Here is a 27,224-nt window from a genome sequence, read left to right on the forward strand (position 1 = left end):
CTTAATGGCTTTCTATAGCATTACATGTTTCTGCAATATTACTCTGCAAAGAGAAGAAGGGTAACCATATTTTCTATTCCACTCACAGGTCTGTTACTAAGTTCTACAATGCTCAATGCTCTTTAAAAAGTAGTTTTCATTTTTCTTTATCAATGCTCAATAGCCATTAATGAAAAAATAAATAGGAAGACTTAGGAAGAATTAGTTATTTATAAAATTAACTTTGATACATATTTTGGGCCTCATGTCCCCCATTTTATTTGCTTTTTATAAAATAATACAGCATGAAAAGTAGATTTTGTTTATTATAACTTGCTTTAAAAGCGGCTTTCAAAAGAATCTGTATGTTGTTGCAAAATCATCATCAGAAGCCAGATAAACTTAAAAATATTAAGCCAGATAAACTTAAAAATATTTCTGATGCTTTTTTTCCTAGAAATGTGTAAAACAATAAAAGCATGCTGAATGTTCAGTAGAGAGACGAGGCTGTTTCTTAGCAGTACTCCTGTCTGGTTTTGCAACATGAAATGGATATCAGCTGCCCAGGTTCACTACTGAATTAATTACTGTTAAGTACAAGTCATTAAAGAATCTTGAGTGGTGTGGACTAAATTACACCAATATGAACATGTGTGTTCACACCAAGTATCATATAGGAAGTTGAATAAAGAATGAGCCAAAAAGTAGTTGCAACATATAGTCTTTGTTTTGTATGTCTTTTATAATATAAGGGTAGTCCCCAGGAATAAGAATTCTGATGGAATTTGTGAAAGAAATCAAAAACTTGGTTGCAACTTCCTGTAGGTAAGGATGGTAGAAGGATCATTGAGATTACTGTGCATACAAAGATTCAAGAAAACATTGCATCCTTATTTCTTAGCAATCCTAATAATTTTTTATTGTTTAAGCATGTAGTACCAGCCCCTTAATGTCTCGTGTCACTGCACTTAAAACTAGTGATGGTTGCTATAATAATAGTACTATAATCCTAGTGGGTTAGGTTATTGCACATTATAAGTTATTTTTAATTTGTTTAGAGTGGTAATAATTCTAGCTTGTTCAGGGGGAGAAAAAAGCACTGATATATCTACAAGTAATCCAAGAAAACACCAGAATTTCATATCTATTGTGTGCTGGCAATATGTATGTGTCAGTTTCAGTGTTTGCTTTGAAGTGATGAAGAAAGCTTCACACATTCTGGTGTGAAGGGGGAGGAAAATCCTGACAATCTGTAGACATCTTTCTTGGTTTTGAATTAAACCTTTCCAGCTGATCTTAAAAGAATGTTATTTCTTTAGATATCTAAATTTTAGATGGTAGCGGATCATAGTATTTACTGGGGTTAAAAAAAAAGAAGGCAAATATTTATTTATTATTGGCTGTCTGAAATAGTAGTGATTAATTAACAGTAACAGCACACTGTAGACTTCTGTAGACCTTGAGCAGTAAACATTAGTATCTATGATATAGTAATATTGAGACATACTTAAGTGAAAGAAGGGAATTGTATCTATTGCAGACAGTAAAGATAAATATGTAGGTATGTAATTCTCAGTAAGTTCCCTAAGATAAAGCCTTGCTTTTTAATTAACCCAGAATTCAAAATGATTAGTTAATCAGTGACTTAAATATCTAAATACATAAATAAACTTGATGAAACAATGTGCACCAGATGTTCTGCTGGTTTTTTTTATTTTTTGGTGCGATCTTAACATGTTCACTAGATCACTGATGAAATTTAATTCAGTAGTCTTATCTGCATAGTCATGGCAACAGAACAATAAATGGAAGCAAACATATCCATCCTGGCATCACTGACTACTGAGTCACTGTCATCTTTTTGCAAACCTACCTTTTGAAATTAACCCTGTGAGCGTAGCTGCATGTTAAGACACCCCGAGTATTTATGAGCAAGGAACATGGAACTAGGTGTAGTTTTGTAACTGGAAATTTTATCATTCTTACAATTGATTATTTTATCTCTAACACACTGATATTGCTTGTTTTTTTTAGGGTCTGATTCTCAGTCTCCAGATTCAGGTAAATAAAAAACTGTTATTTATGCATCAGTGTAGTACTGCACAAGTGGATGAAATATAACAATCTTCCATTTATTTGATTTCATCACTCCATACATCTACATTCTTTAAGGAAAGCACCACTGAATTTGTAATAATAACTACAGGTGGTTAAGACCTCAAATTAAGGTCTTACTTGGGAAGCAGTATTTCCTATAACACAGTGTATGTTGTCAGAAAATTAGTTGTGTGGGAGGATACAGACTGCTAATTTGCCACCTTTAGCTTCAGTGGCACTTGCTATTTCATTTTTAGTCTCTTACTCAGTATTACAAGTTCTGCCCACCCCTCTTAGCAGCCTGCTCACATAATGTGTTACTTTTCCCAGCCTCTATCTTCAATATTTTGTCTTCAAATCTGTATCTTCAATATTTTGTCTTCAAATCTGTAACTTGTTGAGATAGGATAATATCTTCCCCTATATTTGAAGAGTGTCTTGAGGGATGTTCAGCTCTGATGATAAAGACAAAACACGGTTGTTTGGAAAATTGAGGTGTTGTTCAGATTTGCAAATAAGATTGGAACAGATAATCAGGTATTGAGGTGAAATTGCCATGATAGAATAACTTCACATGGTCTGGTATGTTTTTCAAAAATCTGACACAGCTGTGAAGATCAAGAACCTAATCTGTAAAAGTATTTCAGTCAGCCTTATACAGGGTCTGAAACAACAGAATCTCAGAAGGACTCCCAGAGCTAAAATCAGTATTTATGAAAGTTGTGGGGAGCTATAAAACTGCTACCAACAGTATTGTCAGTCATGAGTTTTCAAAATTTTAAAGCTATAAAAAGTTTGCAAGTGGCAGCTTTAGCCCTATTCTTGCCACTTCCATGGTGATATCAGCAGCAATGTCAGTTGTGTAGTAGATAAATTTCCACAGCTTGCTTAATAGTTGGGTTGATATGATGATAGCAAAATATAGATCTAGTAACCACAACAAATATATATATAATAATAATTTGATTCTTTTTTTCCTCACAAAAGCCTGGAGATCTTACAATAATGGAAGTAGAGAGACACTGAATGGAGACATTAGCAGTTCATCTCTCACAGCAAAAGGTTTTAGAAGTGTGCGGCCCAACCTACAGGATAAAAAATCACCAACTCAGGTAAAACTGAACACACCATGTTTCATTCTTTGGCATTTGTGTGTGAATTGTTTTGGGGGGGGACACCATATACAGATGGGATGTTCCTATGGGAATGCTATCCTGATATCTTCCAGATAGTGTCAATACATATGGGTGATTACAAACTGTTTTGCTGTGTAGATAAAGTATACTCTGCACAAGATGCATGCCTGCAGGTTAATTACCAGAAATTTCTTTCAATGAACAAGATAGGCAGCTTTAAAAAAAAAAAAAAAAGTCAAACACAAATAAAAGCTTTCCAGGAGTGTTCCCAGACTTCAAAGAATACTTATTAATGTTTTACACTCTGAAAAAAATGTCAGTTATCAAGATATTGAAGGATAAAAGTTTATCAATTATAAGATGTTTCTGCCTGTTTTGCAGAACAATCCAATTAGCACTAAAAAACCACAACTTTGAAGAATATTAATCTGCCCAAAAAAGGTCAACATACTGTTGTCAATACTGTTTCTGTTACTATTTTAATTCAGTGGTTTAAGAGGCCTGTCTGTTGTAAATATGTGTGTTACCTGTGAATAATAGCTTGTCATCTAAAATCATGTAGTACATTTTGGAAATGATTTACATATCTGAACAGTTTCACATTAATAATTTTCATTGTGTAATAATTTCATGGTTTTTTTTAAGAAAATAAAGCCTATTTTGGCTCCCTTCTGAACCCAGTTTACTCAGTGAGCAAATGGAACATCTGGTTTTCTAAATACAAGCTGTACAGCTAAAGGTGGTGGGAACCTGAACAATTCAATTTTCCATTGAATTGAACAATGTTGGATGGAACCCATAGTTCTTAGGGTTTTTTTTATTTAAAGATAAAAGTAAAACTGAGTTATATCTCCTGCTAACGTTTACTTTCTTTCTGTTTCTTCTTCAATGTTATTTTGCTGCGTGTGGATGCTTTTGGCAAATAAGGCACCTCTGCCACCCCCTAGAAAAGAAAGTTTTCAAAGAGCAAGAGTGACTAATCACAAGAACGGAATTAATCTCCAGGCAGTAACAACTGAGCCAGATAAACACCTTCCCACAGATACTGGCTATTACACTAATGAGAAGTCTGTCCAGAAGATAATGTCTTCTCAAATATCTAACACAAGTGTGTCCTATGCACAAAAAATCACTAAACCACTGACCTCAATCTCCAGTGCAGGCACAAGCACAGTAGCTGGTATTAGTGCTACTCTCCACCAAGGCCAAAGACAACAGACTCAAAAGCGGAGGGTATCTACCCTTAAATTAACCCGGACACAAGACTCAGCAAGTAGCATTCATTGTAATACACAGCAACAGCTCAAGCCTGTTGAAGTGCCAATATTTTCACAAAGGCCTGTCTCACCTGCCTGTAACCCCATGCCTGAGATACACACAACATCTCTTTCCGTTCAGATAGCTCCCATCCCTGACAATAAAGCAGAGCCTGAAATCCAAGAACATCCACCTAGTATTTCTCCAGACACTTCAAAGATGTCTTCAAAGGATTTGGGACAAAAGTCTACAGTTCTTCCTTCTTCACAGGCTGCAGAATGCCATGTGGTATATTTAATTTTTCCATTTTTTTATTTTAGATCATTCATGAATCGCTTAATAACTCTGTTTAGTTATATTATCAAAGTTAGACCTTTTGTTTTCTGGGTAAAACTACCTGTCATGTGGATCAAAACAGAACTGAACAAAACGAAGTTTTTGGAAGGGTATTGCAAAAAAAAAATAAAAAATTTGAACCCAGCTGAGCTGGAAAGTAGACTTCCTTGTTCCTCTGTGAGCATTTTATGGAGTGCAAATGCACAATAGGAAATTAGTGAACTGTGGGTTTAAATGATCCTTCCTAGAGAGAAAAGCATTAAAGCATTGTGCTGCCGTAGGTACTGTGGAAGGATCACATCTGGACGGAGTGTTGTTTTTTTTTTTTTCTGCAAATGCAGCTCTGGCAGTTTCCTAGGCCCACCAAAAATAATTTTCTCAGTTCTTTCAGCAAGGCTGGTCATTGCTGTCTCCTGTGATCTGCGCAATAGCCCTTTTTTTTTAAAAAAAAAAAAAAAAAGAATTGATAAAATATTTTTAAGTCAACTACATGCACATCAAGTATCACAAGGCAAGGCGCTTCTAAGTCCCTCTGTTTCTTGCAAACCCAACGTGTACTGAGATGAAAATTCTTTGTTAGCTGTACAGATCTCATCAGGGAGAAATGGGAATACCAAGTATGTAGTCTAGGAAAGAAGCCAAATGTCTTACAGAAGTGGTTCTATCTCATGTTTAAAGAGATGCTATCAAGTATCATAGTAAATAAGAATACGAACGTCACTTCTATGTGCATGTCAAATAATCTTGGTCTTTTTTAAAAGTCACCTGTGGGAGTGAGCCCAGATTTCTCTGATGCATTTTGCTGTGTACCAGAGATACTAATTATGGCAAAGATTTTGTGTGGTTTTTATCTATTATTGTTTGTTATTTTAAAGATACAAGTTTTTAAAGCATTTCTGAAACCTCCAGTAATCCCAGAGTAGGTTTGAGAAAAAAAGAAAAAAAGGAAAAAAGAAAAAAAAAGCATTAAAAAGCATTCATGAAATCTGAAGCAGAGATAAGCTTCTATGCAAAAACAGATGAACAGAATTTTACTTTATTTCTGGATTCCTGGTAATATTCCTCTTAGAGTAGCTAGACCAGATGGAATACTAGGGAGTGAAGGGTTATTAACGTTTTTGAGGAGCAGCTGTTGAACGTGTTCAAGATTGTTGGTTTGGTAGGTAAGAGTCATATCAGGCTACTGGGGAACTATAGCCTATACTGAAAGACTGCCAGGGAGCAGGTAGCTAGGTCTTAGAAGGGATCAGAAAAGCTTCTTAGGGACTAGAGGTGTCTGAGCCGGGTTTATTGCTGTTCTGATAGGTACTGAATCAGATCAAATCAGTCTATGAGCAATAAGACAACAACAAATACATACCTGCCAGAAAGTGAGTTCTGAATAAATTGTTATTTCTGCTCTGCATTACCTAGTTAAGATTGTTCTATTTTAAAAGTTAATTATTCTATTATATCTACTGCTGTACCAGTTTATCTGAGTTTGAAGTGCCTTCAGTTAGATCTAGGAGTTGCTATACGTCTAAGCATATCTGCCTGACACCTTTGTCTCAGTCAGGAGCATATCTGTTTATCTAGTCCTACTGAAATCAGTGGGTCTACTTTGAAGTAAACAGGGCACAACCTTGGAAACCTGAAGTCCACCGACAGCCCTGGAGCTGTCAATAGTAGTAAAACGTCTGGTTCTTTCAGAGCATCACACTCAACCACACTTTGGAAGCCAAAAGTGTCTGCATTAGCTATATTCCCTTCTTCTTCAACTCTGAGTGAAAATTCTGAACTGAACAAAGCTCTGTGAAATTATATGGCTACAGTTTGCAATGCTGCTTTTGAATTCACTCCATTAACCAAGGGAGGCACGTAAGACTTGCAATGAAATTTGTCTGTAAGATTAGAGAGAGAACTAGTGTCAAAACCATTCTATTGGAATACACATAATAATTTAGAGTATTTAGAGAAAAACAAGTTGCTTTACCCTTGAGAAGAACCAGTTCACTACCTACTGTTTTTGTCAGGTAAAGTCAGTTCAAGCAAGAGCCACAGTGAAGTCATGTCAGAAACAGTAACGAAGGCTAAGTAAGAGCTTTTCATGATAGATAGGATAAGTCCAAAAATTACAGGAGGCAGGCTTGCAAGCCTTTTAAATATGGGCATCGACTGATATCAGACAGTAGTACAGGCATAGGTGTAGTCAATACTACTTAAGCATTTGTATGTTTTATTTTCACTTAAAAATGGTTGTTCAGCCTGTTAACAATATGGTGCATTATATATGTGGAGATAAATCAGTGTCTCTCAAACAAAAGTGGTCTTACAACAGCTAACAGATATTAAGGGAAATACCTTTTTTTAACATCCAGACTAAAACTCGTAATTGCCAGAATGATCGTAAATAACTCATCTTCTAGCTACTTCTTTTTTATTTAGAATTTTAAAAGTCAAAACACATTTTGCGGTTTCTTTTTATTTTAGAATCTATTTTAGTTTCATGATGAGCTGACAAAATTCAAAACTAGCTGTAAATTGTTTGACAATTCTACACTTATTTTTCTGTATTCTCCTTGCTTTCTGTGTGTGGGAAGAACAATAAGCAATCTGTCAATTGGAGTTCTTTGAATAAAACAAGAAAATTTGAGCTGATCACAGGGATCATTAAGGAATACATGCCTTTCAGGCTGCATCCGTTTATTGTTCTTTTGCCTGCAAAATTCAGCTGACATCATCCGTGATGCTCAACATCAAAATAAATTCTAAACATTAGTATGAAGAGGTGTATCTAGCATCACGGTCGAGCCGTGGAGCCAGTGGTTTTTGCTAGGTCTGTGTTAAAATACATACAGTGAAACGAGTATAAGTCGTCATATAAGACGTTGCAAAATTCTGCATCAGATTAGGTCCCAAAGCCAAGATGCCATCAGCTACAGTTAGAAACAAAGGCTACCACTCTATGTCTGAAAAGATTTCTGAGAACTCTGATTGAAATCTTGGATCTGTTCTAGTGAATGCCAAAAACTGTGATCCACTTCTGCACTGTATCTCATGGTATTGGTAAAGTTTACAATTTCCCTCACACAGACAAATTAAGTATACTATGCATGATAGTATTTTCATTTTTGAAATAGTTTTAGATTTGCAAGCTCTACACGACTTTGCATAGCAGTTAAGTTACTCTTATATAAGCAGACCATAGTCTGTCAATTCAAAATTTTTCTTTTTTTAGGGATGCTTTTAGGCTATAGATAAGACCTACCATCAATGTTGAAAGCTGCCATAGGAACTCACAAAAGTAAATACATTCAGAAAGGCATTATAAAAACAAACAACTCTCCCTCCCTCTGCAGCTGGGTTTATATATATGGAGGGGAGTGAGGAAGATTGGCTAATCATCACTTCTTAAGAGGTAGTAAATGAGAAATGTTGTGTGTGTGCGGGTACCTATGTGCATATGGCACACGTATGTCTATATGATGTCACAAAGCGTGCAAAGACACAGCCAACTGTAAAAAAAGAGAGCCTGTATGGCCCAACAAGTTCATGCACAACAATTTTGTAATATTGTTCAATTTTTCTCATTATGTCTGTGCTCCTATTTGCACTTCATTTCAGAGCTCATCTGCTGGAACTTGAGGAGCAAGCAGAAGTGTGGTATGACTCACCAAGTGACATTTTGTAAACACTCCTACTCAGAGAAGGGTTAAACCCTTGAAAAGCATACATGAAAAGAGAAGCATTCAAGTTACTCAGTATTGTGTTTTTAGGGTGTTTTTTTTTTTTTTGGTTTACTTACAGTCTTGAGAGATCCTGCTACTCTGTACCATGCTGCATATCTTAATCTTTTTCAACAAAGAAATTAGTATTTGTTAATATGAGACTGATGGAAGTAAATTTTATTGTCCAAGCTTCTTATAAGTAGAAGTTCTAAAGTGATGGAAGAACTCTGAGCTGCAACTTCTGAAATAAACACTTCATATTTTTATCTTCATTTAGTTCCTGCTTTTATGAGTGCTATCTTGTTCTAGATACCGCTCTCTAAAACTGAGGGTGCAAAACATTTGCCCTGGTTGCTTGAACTCCACAGATGGTGAACACTTGATTTAGTACTGGTGTCATGGATGAATCAAGGCTACTGTCTTAGAAATTTCCTTGGCCAGCCTTATAGCTGTAGACAAGTGAATCTAAGAAAATAACCTATAATTCAAAAAAATGTCTGAACAGCTTTATCTAATACAGGCATTATTGTATGGTAGGTATTGACAATGTAGTGAGTAATGTAGAAGGGAGAGGAGACCAGTTTCAATATTTTGGGGACAGACAGCAAGCAAAGAAAATCCAGCACATAATTTTCCTTTTCACATCTATATCACTAGTGCATTTTTGCACAAGGGCTGAATTGCCTTCGTACGTTGAGTTTTAGAATAATAGAGTTACTTAGTAAAAACGGCCATAGGAATGTAACTTGCAGCATCGGTTTGGACATTTTGACATCAGCTTTTATCAATAAAAATAGAGGTATTTTTACCCATTTGTACAAGCGTATGGGTTTAATTTGAATGTTAACTACTAAACTCTGCTATTTATTAACAAAATGAATTTATTCACTCTGAGTCTCCTTATCTGTGTCTTGACTGTTGAAGCAAGGCCAGTACTTTGGTGTCATGAGTAACCTTGCAGCACTCCACAAATCTTGTGTTAATATGATAGAGGACAAAACCTGTTCTCGGGTCGCCTGTCTACTTCACGTGAATTGGGTGGAAACTGTATGCTTCAGGCATGACATTTTAATATTTGGTGGAAGGTGAACATTTCTGAAGACCAGCTGAAAGCTGTGCTTAAGACTTTGAATTTGTTCCAAGACAGTGTTGATATTTATTTCTCAAGTGTTGCTCCACAGCCCAAGATAATTATGTAGTCTAATGTTTCATCATTCTAATAGATGAAATACTTGTTTGACAGTTAATCCAAATGACTTCTTATAGCATTTCTTGGGCTATGAAAATAACAAAACCTAATTTGAAGCACACTGGATGGAACTGGTATTAAAAGTTGAGGTTTTTTGAATGTATTCAACCTTGTTTTTCTCATATTTTTCGCAGTGGTGAAGAATATGGCTTACCAGTAGCCAAATGTATCTGCTATTTAGTGCTTGCCAGCACTCCATGTTGAAAAAGACCAGTTTTTTCAATGGTTTAAACAGTTTGCTTTTTTAAAAAAAAATATTGTTTTCAGCCACCTTTTCAGCCACTCTTTGCCAGAGTGATGATTACACCTATGACAGAGTTCTGGAACCAGCCAGAATACTCAAGTTTTTCCCTTCAAAGCTGAGAAACTTCATATTGGGAAACAGTACCTAGAATGGCTGCATGCCTTCTACCAATGTTGTAAGAATCATAACATTATATTTTATTTAAGAATTTGGCTTGATGAAATCAGCTATCATTTGCCAAGCACAATGTATTTAATTATTTAAGAATTCCATTTCACTTGCTCTCTGGATGCACCCTGAATATCTTTCCTTGTGTTGTCCATCCTTACTTTTCTCAAGCATGCAGGAAATCATCTCAGTTTGAAGCTAGCAAGCTTACCAGGTTTCTTGAGTCTCCAAAGTTGCCTTTTATTTTAACAATTCAGAGATCAATTTAGTTATGGTAGCTCAGTCATGCAGCTTTTCTTCTGGGGATGCTGAGAGGATATCTGGTCTCAAGAACTTCAGAGTTTCATACACATAATTGCTTTATCTCCTGGTTTGTGTCATTCACTAGAGATATTGAATTGTGACTTGGATGTTGAAATACATCATGAAGGATAGTTATGTTTTACCTTTATGTGTCTAACAGTGAGGTGAAATTACTGTTATATGTGTTGTTAAATGCATAGATCTTAAGCCCCTGATATGTTATGCTCTATGACCAGCTGTTTCACAACATTTTATGATTGCTTTTCATTATATTTTAATTTGAATATTTGAAGTTTAAGTGTTTATTTAATTTGATATTTGATGTTTCCATTGGCAAATTAGCTATCTCTAAAAATGTTATTTCTTTTTACAGTCATCCACTTGATTATTGATTTTTCTAAATAAGTAATTTGTTTAAAGTTACTATATAAAAAGATTTTTTTTAAGGTTTAGATTTCAAACATTGCTTACTGAAATCAGATTATATCTGATAAATAAGATTTTAATTTTAAGCTGTTTGATTATGTGTGGTTTTGTTTTATTTGTTTGTTTTTACTGTTTTAACTGCAAATTTTAACAGTAGGTTTTGGCTATTTTTGTATACTCGATAGGTCCAGTAATGCCAAACAGTTCTTTCAAACCATTTGGAACAAGTGTTGGGTATCTCTTCGTATGCTGAAAATCCTTTTCTGAAATGCTTATTCATAGGAATGGTCCTGTTGACCTCACCAAGATTATTTGTGTAACTTTTAGTTGATCTCAGCAAGGATTATGGAACTGGACCCCCAGTGATCTCTCACAAGTGGCAAAAGCTGGGTTGTGTTCCAAGTCTTCTATAAGGGCTTTACAAGATATTTTCAGATTGTGGATTAAAATGCCAAAATGGCATTTTAATCTGATGGTTTGAAACATTTTTGAATGATTAGAGTTAAAGATGTCTGCATATTCCAAGCACTGGAAAAAAGCATTATCTTCAGTAACAATGTGATATTTATGAGTAAATACTGTTTGTTTGTTTTTAAGTAGTAATTGCTGCATGTGGTATCCTACTGTCCTCTCTTTTAAATAAATTCTAAATCCCAAATGTTCTTGCCCTGCAGCTATTCCAGAGCTTGTCAGCTCTGTCGAAAGTGAAACTACTAGTGCTGAAGTACTTTGATGTATTTCAGAAATTGATGGAAAGCTTGCAGCTGATGGGCAATATAGAAAAAATTGTGCGTCTGATTAACAAAGGCTGGACACCAAGATGTTTTTCATGTATCTTTAATTCAAAAACAATTTGCAGACGCTAAAAGTCAGTTTCAGGACTAGTTTAAAACTGGTGTATTGTGACCGATTTGAAATATCAAAACATAAAGCTTGTAATGTGTGAATTTTCAGAAGCACTCTTTTGAGGATATTCCTTTATGCTTTTAAGGAATGGTGCTGAAGCCAGCCAAGTAGTGTGTTTTGTTTCAGTGCTAAATCATCCCTGTCCTGTTCTCGTGTTCCCAATCATTGTTCTTCCTCGTATTTATACCAGATAGCTTAGCAATCCTTGTGTCCTCTGATGTTGAAAAGGTTGATATACTTACACCTTATCCAGTAGGCTGACAGGGTGCTTCCAGAGTGCTTGGAAATTCCAAGATCATCCAAACGTTATTATCAGTGAGGCAGTGGAGAAGAAGTATTCAATCACAAGAGGAAAAAAATCCACAATCTATTGCTTGTGGGTCATGTGCACATTCAATACTAGCATTTCCATTTAGCTTGCAGTCCTGCCCATCTGTATGTTACAGTTTCAAAATGGTACCCATCCTTTGATTTAAAAAAGGAGTAACATTTATAGAGATCAGGCTCACAGATGCCTTTTTCCTTCTACAAAAAAAAAAAGGGCATGATATTCTCTAGCCTCATATTTATGTATAAGTATAAAATAGCGTGACCCTATTAATATATGGAATATGTTGTGGAATATTCATTCCATATATTCCAATATATGGAATATTCATCCCCAAAACACTGTGGTTTCTGGCATTGCTTCCACTAGTATTTGATGCATTAATTTCTTTCATGTTTTTCTACTTCAATATAGAGTATGGTTGATTTATTTCCTAATCCATGTGAATGTGAACTTCCTAGGCCTGCTGAAAAACTTACACTTTTGTAATTCTCCTACACACAGCAAGAGGCAAAGGGAAACGTTTTTATTCATTTGGTAATCTGTTTCTTTCTTATTTTTTTTCCCTCAAATCTCAGCTTGGAAACCAGAAAGTAACTGCCCCTGTGATGGAGGTAAATGCTTCACAGACACACAGACAAACAGCAACAGAAGCTTCTCCACTGCCTCTTCCTCCTCCTGTGGTACCAGTTAACAGAGCCTCTTTCTCACCAGACAGTGGCACCTATCTAGTACCATATTCTTTGCCAGCGCTTGATGACTTTTTGCCTTCACGCTTTTATAAAACCCCAGCCCTTTCACAATTTTCATATAAATACCCATTCCTAGCTTCTGAAAGTATTATCCACAGGAACGAAACAGCCTCTGTAAGCACAGATTCTGCCATGAGTGAGTGCTCCTCCCGCACAGTGAGTGAGTCCTCCACAGCCATTCTAGATGAGCTGCAGACTTGTAGCTATGATACTACTGACTGCTCTGAAACACCTTCCCCAACCTTGAGCCAGATGTCTGCTGTGTCAGATGGCACCACCTTAACCAACACTGCTGCCACTTCACATGTAATTATCCTTCCTTTTTTCCTCCTCCATTTTGTTCAAACAGGTTGTCAGAGGGGAAAAACAATTCAGACTTGTCTGTTATCCCATTACATAGACGAGTACTCTGTTAGTTTTCTGGGTTCATAGTCTGAAAGTATGTTTTGTAACAGATGTTTAAACAAATAGTTTGCATAGCTGATTTGGTAATAGACAGGGAAGTGGTACCAAGTTGTTGCACGTATATGTGGTCAGCCAAGGTGTACTGAACATTTTGCTTAAAATAAATGAGAGTAAATTCAATAAATATCCATTCCCAATGCATTAAAAGCAAGTGGTCTGTAGCTTTTCTAGAGATATATTTAAAATACTATTAATGATTTACAGGTTTGTGGAGTTGGAGCCTCTTGGCTACCACCATTTTTTGGTTTATACTGAGGTAGAGATTTCAATAATGTAACTTGTAAATTTGTAGTAAATGTTGGCAATATTTAACACAGGTTTTTTTCCCCCAGCTATAGCCACTGACTGCATGAAACTGATTTTCTGTCCTCTAACTGACCTTTCCCCCTCTCAAGCACTGTTTCTTACAGGAGTGAACTTCATAAATAATCTTCTAGTATCCGAGTGTCCTGTTACTTTCCTCTCAGTTAACTCACGGAAAAAAACAGCATGCAATTACCTGTTTTATATGTATGTTCATTGTTCTGTACCTTAGTACACTCACGTATGGGTAGAGAGAAGGCATAGAATTTGGGTCAAATCCAGATCACTTTTCTTTTGAAATTATCTGCATGACCAAAATGAGTGAGAACAGAGCCTTCATTAGTATTGAGCAATTTATTGCTGAATTACAAAACTGAGAAATGTTCTGAGACCTTTTACTGGGTAACAACAGCATTTCAACATTGTACAAGTACTTCAGCACGCTACCATTTTCCAGCCTAAACAGAGCACTTGGTAGGCTAAAAAGAACAAACAGTGTATGTATTTTTTTCATTTCAGATATATTTTCTAAAATGTAGTTTTAGCCCAAACTTGCACATAGGAGAGTCAACGATCTGTAGTCAGTTCTGTGATTGATGTTTAAAAAACATTAACAGGCATGTAAAAGCTGGCACTCCTAACTCTTGTAACACAGCTGTGAAGCCTAAAATTTTGCAAAGTGTCAGTACTGTTAATCTGCATACTGTCCAGTAGTTGTAATCAAAGATGCCATGATCAATATAGAGTGGTATGTGTAAATAAGGCACAATCACTGCAGGGCCATCTACTAGCTATGCGAAGCATGGAACATCTATATTTTCTTCTAACCTCCTTCTAAAATAATCAGCTAACTGTATTTGTTTTCTTTGTAAGCTAAAGAGAACAGTCCTTCCTTTCATTCCTTTTTTGGGTAGTCTCCCTGTAAAGGGATCTATTACGGTCAGGTTTGGCCGCCATTTTCTCTCTTAGATATGGCCAGGCAGGGTTGAATGTAACATGGTTCACCACTAATGGACAAGAGAATGGACGAGTCTCCCACCAAAGGACAAAAATTCCTAAACAGTCATAAGAGCCCCACAGAGAGATTAAACTGCTGGCAAGACCCACCTCTACTTTGTGCAAGAGTCTTTGTCTCCATTCCTCTGTACACAAGGGCCAAATGATTGTAAATGTATCTGTGAAATAAGAAAACGAGGGGGAAGCTGGTGGCACACATATACATCTGCTGTTAGTGGCTCTATCCCTGTATTATTTCTGTAATGATCTTCATTCTTAAAGGAGACTCTGGTTCATAGTGTAGATGAAAACCATTGAGAGAGCAATAAAAACAATATAGGATTGTGCCATCCAGCACTGTGCCTACATAAGATGGAGCCACAGTTTCAAAAACCAATTTGAGGATTTTTGTTTATTCTTGACATCCTTAGTCAAGAGAGCTTAGGAAAAAAAGATTTTACAGCTGATTCTCTGAGAAGAAACAGCATCAGTCCCAAAAGCATCTTTAAACTTCTCAAAACTATCTTTTATAGCTAACCCTCCCACCAGTCCAATAAGTATCAGATACATAAATTTAACAGTGACGACAAAATAAAATTTTGCGGGAAAGTAATTAAAAACTAAAAAATTATACTATTTGAGTTGCTGTCCTCTCTAAAACCTTTAGAACCAAACCCAGAAATGTCATATGTGGTCATTCTATGCCTACACTTAACGGTTGATGTCCATCAGCAAATTGTGTGCATCCTGTTTTCATAATACTGTGTACCACTTAGTGTAGGAGCCTTACTGTCTGACTTGGCCATTTGGTAAAGCGCATCACACAAATGTCTTATTTTTTTATTATAGAAGTTCATAGGAGTAGCTTCCTGTTCTACAAAGAACTCACACCGGTTCTTTTTTCTTCAGAGAACCAAATGCCATAGTAAATGAGTAAGAAGGTGTAAGGTTGCAGACATAGCTGCACTCTGTCTTCCCTTGAAACAAGCTCTCCCAAAAAGACAATGTGCAGAAGAGGACAACAGGTGAACCTCTGAACTAGGGTAGAGATGGTTGGCCTCACTGAAGAACCTCAGCTGAAAACATTACTTCATAGCTCTTGAAATGCTGGCCTTGAGCTGATAGAGCGCCAAGTTCTTTTGGAGAATGGTGTGAGAAAAGCCAACTTACTTTTCATTTTGATTTTTGATTTTATTAAGGGAGAAAGTATTTAAACACAAAAGTTTTGATGGAGACATCACCACAACAAAACTTTTGAACTCACTTTTAACAGGCATCCTTAACATGTCAAACCCCTGGAAGCATCTAGGAGTTCACGTGATGCTTGTATAGGAGACAATTCATTTCTCTCTCCTACCTACTGGAGGCTGAAATGTTAAAAAATTACAAATCAAATGAGCAGCCTACCAAACACAAATGTATATAAGAGGTCATGAACTATTTCATTTTCAAATGTAATAATAATATGCTATGGATTTTAATTAGACTTCTGCTATATTAAACTGGGCAGTTTGGAGCGCTCCAGATGTTCAGATTTTAAAAAAGAGTTCTGCATGAAGAGATGTTTTAGAAAGCTTCCCTCCCTTTCACTTCTCTCTCATTTTGTTCAATGTGCTTTCTCACTGTCTCTGTTTTGATCCTTGCACTGCTCCCCATAAATGTGCTACAGCCCAGGCGTGGGGGTTCTAAACCTGGGGCGAGGGAAGCAGATTGTTGTCAGAAGTACCTTTTGTGACTAACGCCCAGCTGGCTTGTGATGCTGTTTTACTGACAGTTTGCTTAGCTCTCCCATTTTATTTATTTGCTATTTGCGGTCATGGCTCGGTTTTGTTTGTAGATTTGTGTGTGTGTGTATCAGTGCCATTTATTTTTGCTGTGATAGATTAGCATAAGCATCCTGTAGTCACTCCAGCTGGCTTCCATTTTCTAAAGCTTTGGCTCCCTCACTTTTGCTACTCCTAAGGAGACTTCTCCCTTCAGTCTGCTCAGTCCCCATTAATATCAATGGGGGTGGAGCATGCGGATCGAGGGAAAGCGTCTGTTGGAGTGAGCGATATATGGCAGGCAGCCTTTGTCACACGAGGAGAGGAACTTTTATTACCATCTGCATTTTATATTGATGTCAGATCTGTGCAGACCTTGTTTGTGCAGCTCATCTTTATTGCCTCAACCCTGCTCCTTCTGTCACCTTCCCATCTTCAGCATGGTTTCACAGGCAGCACATACAAGGAGGGAAGGGGGGAGGTACAAGGCATATATATATATGCATATATATATATATGTATACAAGGAACACTTTCAGTTCCCCACATGATGAGATTTGTATTTCAGTGAATACAGATGCAATAACGGCTAGATACCTGACAACTGGAAATTGTTGTGTGGATGACAGTCTTACATCACTCTTTGTTTGGGATGGTATTCAGAGGGCTTTGTGTGTGGTTTAATGGGATATTGTTTTGTTTCTCTCAGGCTCAGATCACAGTGAATGGGAACTCTGGCACTGCTGCCAGCCCAGTGAGTCACTTTCAAAGGCCTTTTTCCCCTTCTTCAGCTTACCCTCCACCAGCTTCTCTCAATTCCAACATTGTTATCATGCAGCATGGCAGGATGATGGGTAAGCCTTGCACAGAATGTTTGCTTTATACATTACGCAACGTATTCCAATTCATGTGGCCAAGATTGCAAACAATTGCAAAGTGCTTCACATCCATAATGAAGGTATTGTCTATTCATCTAGTTTGGGAAGTAAATGCAAAAAATAATAGCATTTATTGGTAGATATAATTTTGCTCCTGAACTGGATTTACTATTAAGTTTTATTGCTTATCCTTATGTTTGTGAGAGTGACCTCTTGCCACTTTTCCGCTAGCTTTCCTGAGGAAAGAGAGCATGTATTAAAACAACTCAACCTGTACAGCCCATTTCAGGGTTTGCCCTCTTTAAGAAACCAAGGACAAACTTTGTACATTACTTCTCCCCACAAATCCCATTATCTCCAGTCGAAATACTGCCAACAAAGGGAGGGGCTCTGGGCTTTTAAACACCTAAAGCCATGTCAATTTAAAATTTATGTATTTTGTAGGACATTGTTGTGTTTGGGGGGGTGGGTTTTTGTGTTTGTTTTTGTTTGTTCGTTTAAATACTTACATTAGCCTTATAGCAGAGCTTTGCCAGTGCAATCTCGTTCTGCAAGTACAATCATTTGCTTGCTGCTATTTCTATTAGTGTTTGCATATTCAGATAAGAGTATATACATGGTCCAGGATCCTGGATGTAGTCCAGAAGTTTACTTTTTTTGTTTTGTGTGAAGGGAAATTAAATGACAGTTCTGGCTCTGAGACTTAGGGCTTAGATAGGTGCTGCTGTCCATATCTTATTACTAAGTGCCATAACTGTACATAAGGGTTTTTCCACATCCCCAAATACTAGATTCTTTGACTGCTTCCAGGTTGCTGAGCTAAAGGTGTATCAAGATTTAGAGACACCTGCAACAAGGAAAGTGTTTTCCTATGATTCGTACTCTTGTATGGTGTTGAAGTTCTGTGGTCCACAATAAGTCTGATTTATTCTCCTTGCTAATGTAAAAATCTGACTGATGGCCTCAGTTTGAGGACGACAGAGAATGAAGGATCAGGTCCCAAGTGTTTTCTAAATTTAACGTCATGCATTTTGGGAAGAAGGTCCAAGTATTCAGATGTGCCACACAGAGTTGCCCCTCACCATATATGTGTAGCGCTGGATTATTTGCAGGACTTCAAACTTGAGTAAACAGCTGAAATAGTCCTGCCAAATCCAGCTCTCTGCAGTAGGAGTGAGCAGAAATATTCAAATTAAAATCAGAGCTTTCGGTCACCAGAGCTTCATTCACTGATTTATATTAAAATCCAAATATTTTCTTGAGAATAATCAAGGGATGTTGATGTCACATGAAAGGCAATTGTAATTTTCAACAGTAGTGTTAGAATATTTATTTTTACTCTTTACGTTAATTTATCTTGTGGTTGAAATGTCTTGTGGGCACTGTACCTGCTCTTGCAAAAAAAAAAAAAAAAAAAAACACGGTTTGTCATAGCAACCCACTAATTTATTGAAACATACTGCTTGATGGAGTAGGGCTTTTCTTCCTGCATGTGAGAAGGAAGTCCATCATCTTCAGCAGTACAAATTGTCACATGATACACAGCAGTGAGGTGGGCTTTTTTGTTAAATAAATGACTTGCTCTAAATTTTAGAGGGAGATAGTAGTATTGGCCTTTTTTTTTTTTTTTTTTTTAAAAAAAAACAAGGATTCAGGGGAGAGGAGTAGAAATATTGCAAACCACCGTGAACCAGCAGCAGTCTGCACAGTTCACAAGTTCTGTAGGTGGATCCTAATGCTGCTCTATAGGTGCCAAGTTTCTGAGGTCCATTTCTTTGGATTATCTAAGGAGCTACTTAAACAACCAATATAACTTCAGCAGGTGAAAATTGTACGTAGGATGTTTTTTTGTGGTTTTGTTTTGTTTTGTTTTTTGTAATTATCATGCATCAAACTTTATGTTTCTAAATACATTTCGCCTAAGTCTTTATGGAGATCTGGCTGAAATGTATTATTGTGCTTACAGAACAATAATTTTCTATATTTTGCTAGATTTGGGGGAGGAGAAGTTCAGAAATTCTGTCATTAGTATAAAGGATCGATAGGAAAGGTGCAAGAGTTTATAGGAGAAAGATTCAGCTCCCACTATTTCGCAATAGATGTCGCTGGGTTTGTGTTTTTTTGCTTTTTTCCTGAGCAAGATGCAGCAAAGAAGTACATCTAGTCTAATAGCCTAATGCATAAATAAGTTTATAATTCAGCCCCAGCTAAGATGATGGTTTTATGAAGTGTTATATATGTATGTGTTTTTTAATATTATTGTCCTTCTTTGTAAAGTATACAGAAATTGGGAAGCGTGTTACAAGTGCCAAGTATGATTATTTTATCATTATACAATATTCTGTCATGTTATCTTTACAGAGTCCACAGAGACATATTCACAGCATGTTCAGAGTGTTGGCAGCAGCAGCACTACCAGTACAATACCAATCTGTAGATCCTCAGAGGAAGAAAAAAAAATTACAGTCATTAAAGCTCCACATTATGCAGGGATTGGCCCGGTAGATGAATCTGGAATCCCTACAGCAATTAGAACGGTAGGAAATTCTGGGGAATCTGTATATGAACTCATACAATGAATTGATTGTTGGTAATGGGTTTTTCACATTCTTCCAGTCTTATATAATGAGGAATACAGCACGCGTAATCAGGCAGCTCGTGAATATAATATTGTGTGCTGACGGAAAAGGAGAATGCTGATGGGAGCATAATTGGGCAACTTCATGTTTCTAGTTTAATTAGAAGTAATCAAAATTTTCTGTTTCTTTCTTCAGTTGTGTTCCTTCCCTTTTGGAGATGTGCAATAATTGTGTTGTTGTTGTTTCTAAAGTCAAGTTCATATGTACTATATTTCTGTGTAAGTGCAAGTACACATGTATATGTGTGTATATATATATATATATAAATCTCACACTCCTGCATTTTGGGGAGCAGTGGTTGTCATTTGACAGTAGTAGTATAGTGTAGTATAGAAACAGTGTAGTATAGAAACAAATAGTTTCATGCAGATAATAATCTAAGTGACTCGTATTTTTGCAGAAGTGCAATATATGATCATAGTGCCCGTGGGTGACATAAACAAACAGTGTGGAAACCTTTTCATTGTGACTAGCCCACTTTTGATCATCTGCCACTAGTCACTGCTTGAGTGGTCCCGGGATGTCGGACTGAAGAGTTTTGTTTTCATTGTGCTGAAGCATTCTTTCCATTCTGCTGTCAGGGCAGCCTCTTCTGGCTGGTCCAGAGAGCACAGTGGCAGCTGCACTAGGTCTGTAAGGAAGTGCTTACTGGCCTTCCCAGCTGGAGAAGTGCTGTGCTAGACGGAGAAAGAGTAAGAAGAGTGGGAGCCAGGATGAAAGCAGCAGAGCCCTTGCAGGTGAAGTCTTTGTGAGGTGCAAGGATGTAGCAGCTGTTGGATATGTCTTCTCTGCCAGTACTGACTTACGGGGCTGTGGTGTAATTGCCAAGAACCAGTTCAATGGATTGAAAAATTAGGGGGAAAAGCAGGAACTGATGGAGAAAAGCAATAGGAAAAATACAGAATAAGTGGTAAGCTGGGGACAATTTTGGTAAGAACGGGGGGAAACTGGCATTTCTTGCTTTATTTTTGACATAAAAATAAGACAATCATAATCGTTTAAAAATGAATACATTTCTTTGCAGTAACGCTCTAGCTTCCTACCCCTTCTTTAAGTAAATATGTCCCTATGCTTTATACAGGATAAAGTCATTGTTTCTGTTCTTTTTTTTTTTTTTTAATAGCAGATTGGTCTAATAGGGTGCATATTAGTTACATACGAATATAACAGAAATCCCCCTCAAGTGCGCTTAACAGAGTTGGCAACTTGCCAACCTATATTTAACTTTCAGATTGTATGGTCTGATACTCTAAGATTTTCTCCTGAAAATGTAATGTAATTTGAATTAGGACATTTTTCATCTGGATTAGCCTTTCATTTTTGGTTATATTTCAATTTCAAAATGTCTTGCAGCTTGTAAACTTAGCGTTACAGAACGGATTCTGATGATGAGGCATAGGATTATGCTAGCATGTCTGTGTCTGTCTGTCTCATATGCTATTTTGTGTCCTTATACAGTGTTTTTTTTTTAAGATTTAGCTGGACTTGAGGTCATTTTCAAGATATTGATTTGAGATTACATTTTAAGTATACACAAGTGTATTTGAGCCTGTTGTTACCCCAGTTATGTGAGAACAAAGGTGATACAGTTGTCAGCAAAAACTCAAATATGCTGCACCTTGACAGCTCTCAGAAGTGCAGTACTATGCAGAAGCATGCAAAAGTGCTATAACTGCACTTCCCATGAACAGGAGAAGGTAGGATATATCACTCACTCTCTGTCCAAGGTCAGGGGGAAATCCGAATAGGAATCTTCTCCCAGAAAGTTCAGACTTACACCATCTGAAGGGAGAAAGTTTTCAAATTAGTTGAGCTTATGGTTGCATGCAAAGTTCATAAATTTCTTATTTTTCCATCTCAATGAAAATGGCAATATTCTATTAAAAAAGCATTAAATGCAGATTCAGAGGTGATAGGTAACATATACATTGTGTTCTCAAATGCTATGCTACTCAAAGGGAAGCTTTTAAATAAGAATTTGAGAGTATCTGTATTCCAGATTTGGAGAGCTTTTCAGGAGTAGCGATTTTTCAAGCTGTAGTGATCTCCTGCGAGTCTCTTTTCCCTCAGAGCATGGTTAGTGACAGCTGTTCAGCCAGGGAAAGCAGTGATGTTCCCTTCGCTTTCCATTCCTGCAAAGCCTTTGCCCAAAGGTGCTGAGAGGGGAAGGGCTGCTATAAAACTGTCCCTTCTCTCAGAACCTCCATCCCATGTCAGCATGTTACCTCCATACCGCTTTAGCTCCTGCCAGCTCTGGGAAGTGCAAACCCGAAGCCTGAAAATTCAGATCATTGTTAAGTTCTGCCACCGTGCCAAGCCCTGCCCCAAAGATGATGAAATTCCAAGGCTTTAAAAATGAAGTCTTTGAAAAAGAGAGTAAAAAGCTGTTCACTCAGAAAAGCAGTCAAATGGCAACACTAGACTTCACCACTGACAGTGTCCTATGAAAGGAAAAAACAGATTCACAGAAAGCAGTATGACTGCACTGCTTTAGACTATCCAAAATGATTGATTCATGTCTAACTATCAAAATTAATCTGTGCACTATAAAGGCCTCTGTTTAATAAAAATGAAAAAAATCAAGTCCCACCAGATTTCTTTTCTGTAGTTACTGATGTAACATTTCAGCTAGGAAAAACAAAACACACACACAGAAATACACACAGAAAATACACACAGAAAGTCCACTGAAAATCATAAATACCCACAAATTCCTGCTTTAAATGCATACTTTCTAATGGATTATTAGAATACTGCAATGATTATGGAGTCTCCTAGGTACCAATTGCAGATACTCGTATGTCCTTCTCATGCTATTTGGCTAATTGTTCATTCACGTATGGTGATAACGTGTTCCAGCCTTTAATTGCAACAACTATAATGTATGCAAAGCAGGATGTAATCTGAATGACTTGGTGCATTGTGAATACAGCTAGTTCCTCAAACAAATGTTGGCATGTGGGGTTAGTGAATATAGATAGAGGACGCTTATTTTAAAATTAATTTATTCTATTCCTGAACTAATCCTATCTGGTTTATAATGTAAAGTCAAATTATTGTCTGAGGCTTTAAACCCAGGGGTGAGGGATGGGGTGGAGGTGACGAGATAACAGTTCAAATGTTCAGAAAGGTGTTGGGAGATTTTCTGCTCTAGTTACATGGCAGCTTCTCTATAGCTACTCTCTGTGTGGAAGCCTCCTGTGGATTAGCAGAGGACCTGACAGATTAGGAGGGTATGGCAAAGATATATCGATGTCCCTTGACAAACAGCAGTGTCAGAGCTGTTGTATTTTTGCACTGTTTCCTATCTATTCACCTACCACTGGTTCAAGCTCTTTTGAAGACCCTTCTTGGCCCAATTCAATCAGAGAGGAATGGGATGATTATAGGTTTGTACTGTTGTGTGAAATGAGGAGCATCATGGAGGTTAACCATATCAGCATGAATTCCTTCAAAGCTGCTGGATTTGCTTGTGAACTTTTGAGCATTTATGATCTTGTAGGAGCAGAGTTCTGCTACTGTAGATGTTTAAGGGAAACAATGTTAAAATGGTCCAGATCTGCTTCTGAGAATCTTCTCATTGGCAGAAGTCAGGAATGTTTGTAGGTACAGAAGGCCTTCGTACAAAACTGTATCTCCTCCATCCCTCTCTTGCAGTCAGGTCTGGGTAAAAATCATAAAGTGCCACTTAAATTTCTTTCTTCCCCGACAGACCTCTGAGTTCCTCAGCCAACTGTTAGCTCTTCCTTTAAACATTTTTTTAAAGTCATTTAGTATCAATTTCATGAGAACTGATGTTAATTCCTCAAAATGGAGAAGATTTTCTGCCTAGTTCACCAAAGTTAACAAAACAGATTATTTATATGCAGTAACTTTAACAAGTATTTAAGGCAAAAGTGTGATTCAGTAAAGATGACATTGAGCCAGGTGAACATACTCAGATCTGGAGGCTATTTTGTAGAGAATAATAATATGTGGATTTTCACTTTTCATAGTAAAGAGAAGTAGGCAGTGTGACTGCAGATTTGGCATCAACTAATGCAAGATCCCTCCATAAGAAGGGTCCTCATAATTATTCCTGTGCATCATCACATTCTAAGATAATTTTGTACATCTGCATTAAAATTTTTGCTTTTCTGACTACAGTGGAGCAAGTAAAAATTTAGGATCTGAGCAGAATAATACTGCAGATATGTTTGCCTTTGTGTTACCTCTTTTTCAAAAGTACTGTCATCCAAACTCAAACAAAAATACAAAATGCAAAGGAGTAAAAGATAGAACAATTAGAAACATGGTCAAAAGTTGATATCAGGAGAGTTTGGAAACTTTTAGACTGCTTAGTTTAAAATAGTAAAGACAACTACAATTTAGTGAGTGATGTTAAAAGGTATATTGTTTCTCTTTTCTCAAAATAGAATAAATGAAAATTAAGTTGCCTGGAAAGGGAAATTAAATACTGTTTGATTAAATACTGCTGATTAAATACTGCTTGTTTACAATCCAAACATTAATTCTTAAATATAGTATTGCCTTAATTCTTTTCTCATTAGTATTCCACCGTATATGTGCATCATTTAACAATTGTATTTTGAAGGTAATATAAATTGGAAATTGCCAGGAGTTAAAAAGAAGCTCTTCTTGTAGGCTTATAATTGCTGAGGTGTTTGTATTTTTCTGCATAGTGTTCTAGCGTTCATCATTGTCGAATATAGGGCACTAAGAAGATAAACTCTTGATCTGGCACGAATTCCTGTCTTCCTAAGTATTCTCCAAGATCAAAGTACAGAACTTACTCAGTCTTAAGTGCCTCCCAGAACTTGTTGCAGGGATGGGAGAGGAACAAATACACCGTCTGAAATAGATGGAATGAAAATGATTACAATGAATGGGGGACAAAGCATGATAAAACTAAACCTGTGTCCAGAATAACATTAAATATCTGATCAGATCTGTCCACATAGGTGTTCTTATTTCTTCATTATTTGAATTTAATTGTTAATTGTTAAAAACTATACTTTATTTAGACAGTTGACAGGCCAAAGGATTGGTACAAGACAATGTTCAAGCAAATCCATATGGTTCATAAGCCTGGTAAGTATGCTGTTTTCTTGGCTGTGTAGTTCTCGGTGGTATTAAAAAAAATGCACTTTTCTTCATTTTGATTAGCTGCCATATGAAAATGCAAATGTTCGCAAAGTGTGAGACAGTGAATCAAATCAAATGGTTGAATTTGATTACAGAGTTTGCTGCAGACAGAGCAATTTTCCTCTTCTAGAGACTGTATATTTACAATGGATTTATTTTATTACTAAAACTAAAAATTAAAGTGATTAAAATAGGCATGCAACCAGTGTGATTCCATGTCACCATGGAATTCAGTGAAGCAATCCTCATCTCTAGTGTCAGGGATGAGCGATTGGCCACTGTAAGTCTCCCACCACACCATCTTTCTTTTGGAGAGCTCACGTGTTAGAACAGTGCAGGCTGATTTGAGGGTACGTTTTCTGTTTGAATTGCATTTTTTTCCATATAATTTTTTTTGGTTTGCTTTGCTTTGCTTTTTGCTGAAACGGAGCTTGGCAACATTAGTAACTTTAGAGTTAACTTCCTCCAGTGAGAGGAGCGCAGACAAAAGGTAGAGAGTAGGCTTGGGGAAGGGAGTAGAGCAGATAAACAGCTATAACTTATATGGGGCTAAACAGTAATATATAACTTGGGTGACATTACAAGAAGATACCATTTCACTAGCAAGATGGCAAAATAGCTTATGGTAAGTGTAATAGGAAAAGAGTGAATTCAGAAAACGCCTACATGAGATGAAAAAAAGAAATACAGCACTTGATATGGTACTAATCTTGTTTGAATTTGCAAAAACAAAGCTGTGTTGCTATGATAAACTGGCACATACTACATTACTGTAACATGTATATTTCTTTTTGTAGATGACGACACAGACATGTATAATACTGCCTATGCATACAGTACTGGTAGGAATTATTCCCTCACTTCAAAATAAGTCTTTTGTTAATGTCAGCAAGTAACAGGGGTAGTTAACTATTCACGCTTGCTTTTTTAATGCTTGCATAAACACTTTTTATCATCTTGTTTGATCTCAGTTGGTGTTTTTCATGCCTTTTTTCTCAAATGAAACTGAGTTTAATTTTGGTTTCATTCTTGCCACAGAAAAGTATTACAACTGTGGGCCTCTTACTGCAGATGGGGTGCACTGTAATACTCTAGTTTCTGATTACATTACAGATATTTTCACTAATGAGTATAAGCAACACAGCCTTTCGTAATAAAAAGGAAAAGAGATCTACTGTGTGAAAGTACAAATACTAATTACATATATGGGAATACAAAAAGTCTTAAAAATGCAATAATAGTGCCTTATAAAGATGCTTCTGTTTTATGAACTTGTTCATATTTGTTATAGGCACTGGTGATGATGTCATTTAGCCACAAGAAAAACATATTAATCATATAGATAAATAATTGTTAAATAATAATAAATAAATAATATTACGTATTAATTAATAATATTGATATTAACATATAATATCATTAATTATTAATAATTAAAGAATAATTAATGATAATATTAATATTAATGTATTAATATGTTAAATAATAATAATAAATAATCAGAATATTATAATCATGTGGCAAAATTATTTACTAGAACCAAAAATGGAAGTGTGAATACACCATATGTGCAAAAAAACCCATCATGCCTTGTGCAAAAATGCCATTCATAATTCTTCCATTTCAGTGTTAATGTTGCATTCAGCATGCTCTCATACTACCTCTTAGCGTAATATTGAGATCATTTGTGTGTGTGAGTTATTCAAGATCCTATTCAAGATATACAATTGCCTACCCATCCCAAACTAGCAGTAATTATTAAAACAATATAAGAACTGTGCATTTCCTGCCTCTCCTCCTCCGGCTGGACATAGAAAAACCGAGAGACAGGATGAGCCTTAGGGTTAATAACTGGTTGTCATTAACAGCTCTGATAGATACATACAGCTAATAACTCTTCTCTCCCTCCTGCCCCCTCCCCCAATTAATCATTAATTTCTTTGAACTTCACTGCATTTTCCTGTGTGTCCTGTAGCTTTATACATAAATGTATGAAAAGTATTATAATGAATTACATAGCATGTACGTATAATATATATAATATACTTTTAAAAATGCGTTTACACATTTTTATAACCTTGCAACTTAATTAACTGTGGATTCTTGTAGCATTCTATGTTTTATTAAAATTCATTCTCATGCTGTGA

General features: G+C 36.4%; 1 protein-coding gene across 9 annotated transcripts in view; it reads left to right on the plus strand.

Annotated features, from left to right (window-relative positions):
* The window catches only part of SORBS2 (sorbin and SH3 domain containing 2), a 160,021-nt gene that overhangs the window by 82,768 nt on the left and 50,029 nt on the right, over positions 1-27,224 (plus strand). For 6 of the 9 annotated variants that reach the window (XM_080590132.1, XM_080590135.1, XM_080590134.1 and 3 more), the window contains 8 exons: positions 2,014-2,040; positions 3,064-3,188; positions 4,140-4,757; positions 12,715-13,194; positions 17,125-17,269; positions 19,655-19,830; positions 24,957-25,023; positions 25,875-25,919. In XM_080590132.1, the coding sequence (XP_080446258.1) occupies positions 2,014-2,040; positions 3,064-3,188; positions 4,140-4,757; positions 12,715-13,194; positions 17,125-17,269; positions 19,655-19,830; positions 24,957-25,023; positions 25,875-25,919 (1,683 nt within the window). The other 3 variants (XM_080590139.1, XM_080590140.1, XM_080590137.1) reach the window with 3 other exon arrangements.

The sequence above is a fragment of the Anser brachyrhynchus genome (assembly GCF_964034855.1).
Source record: "Anser brachyrhynchus genome assembly, chromosome: 4".
Lineage (NCBI taxonomy): Eukaryota > Metazoa > Chordata > Aves > Anseriformes > Anatidae > Anser > Anser brachyrhynchus.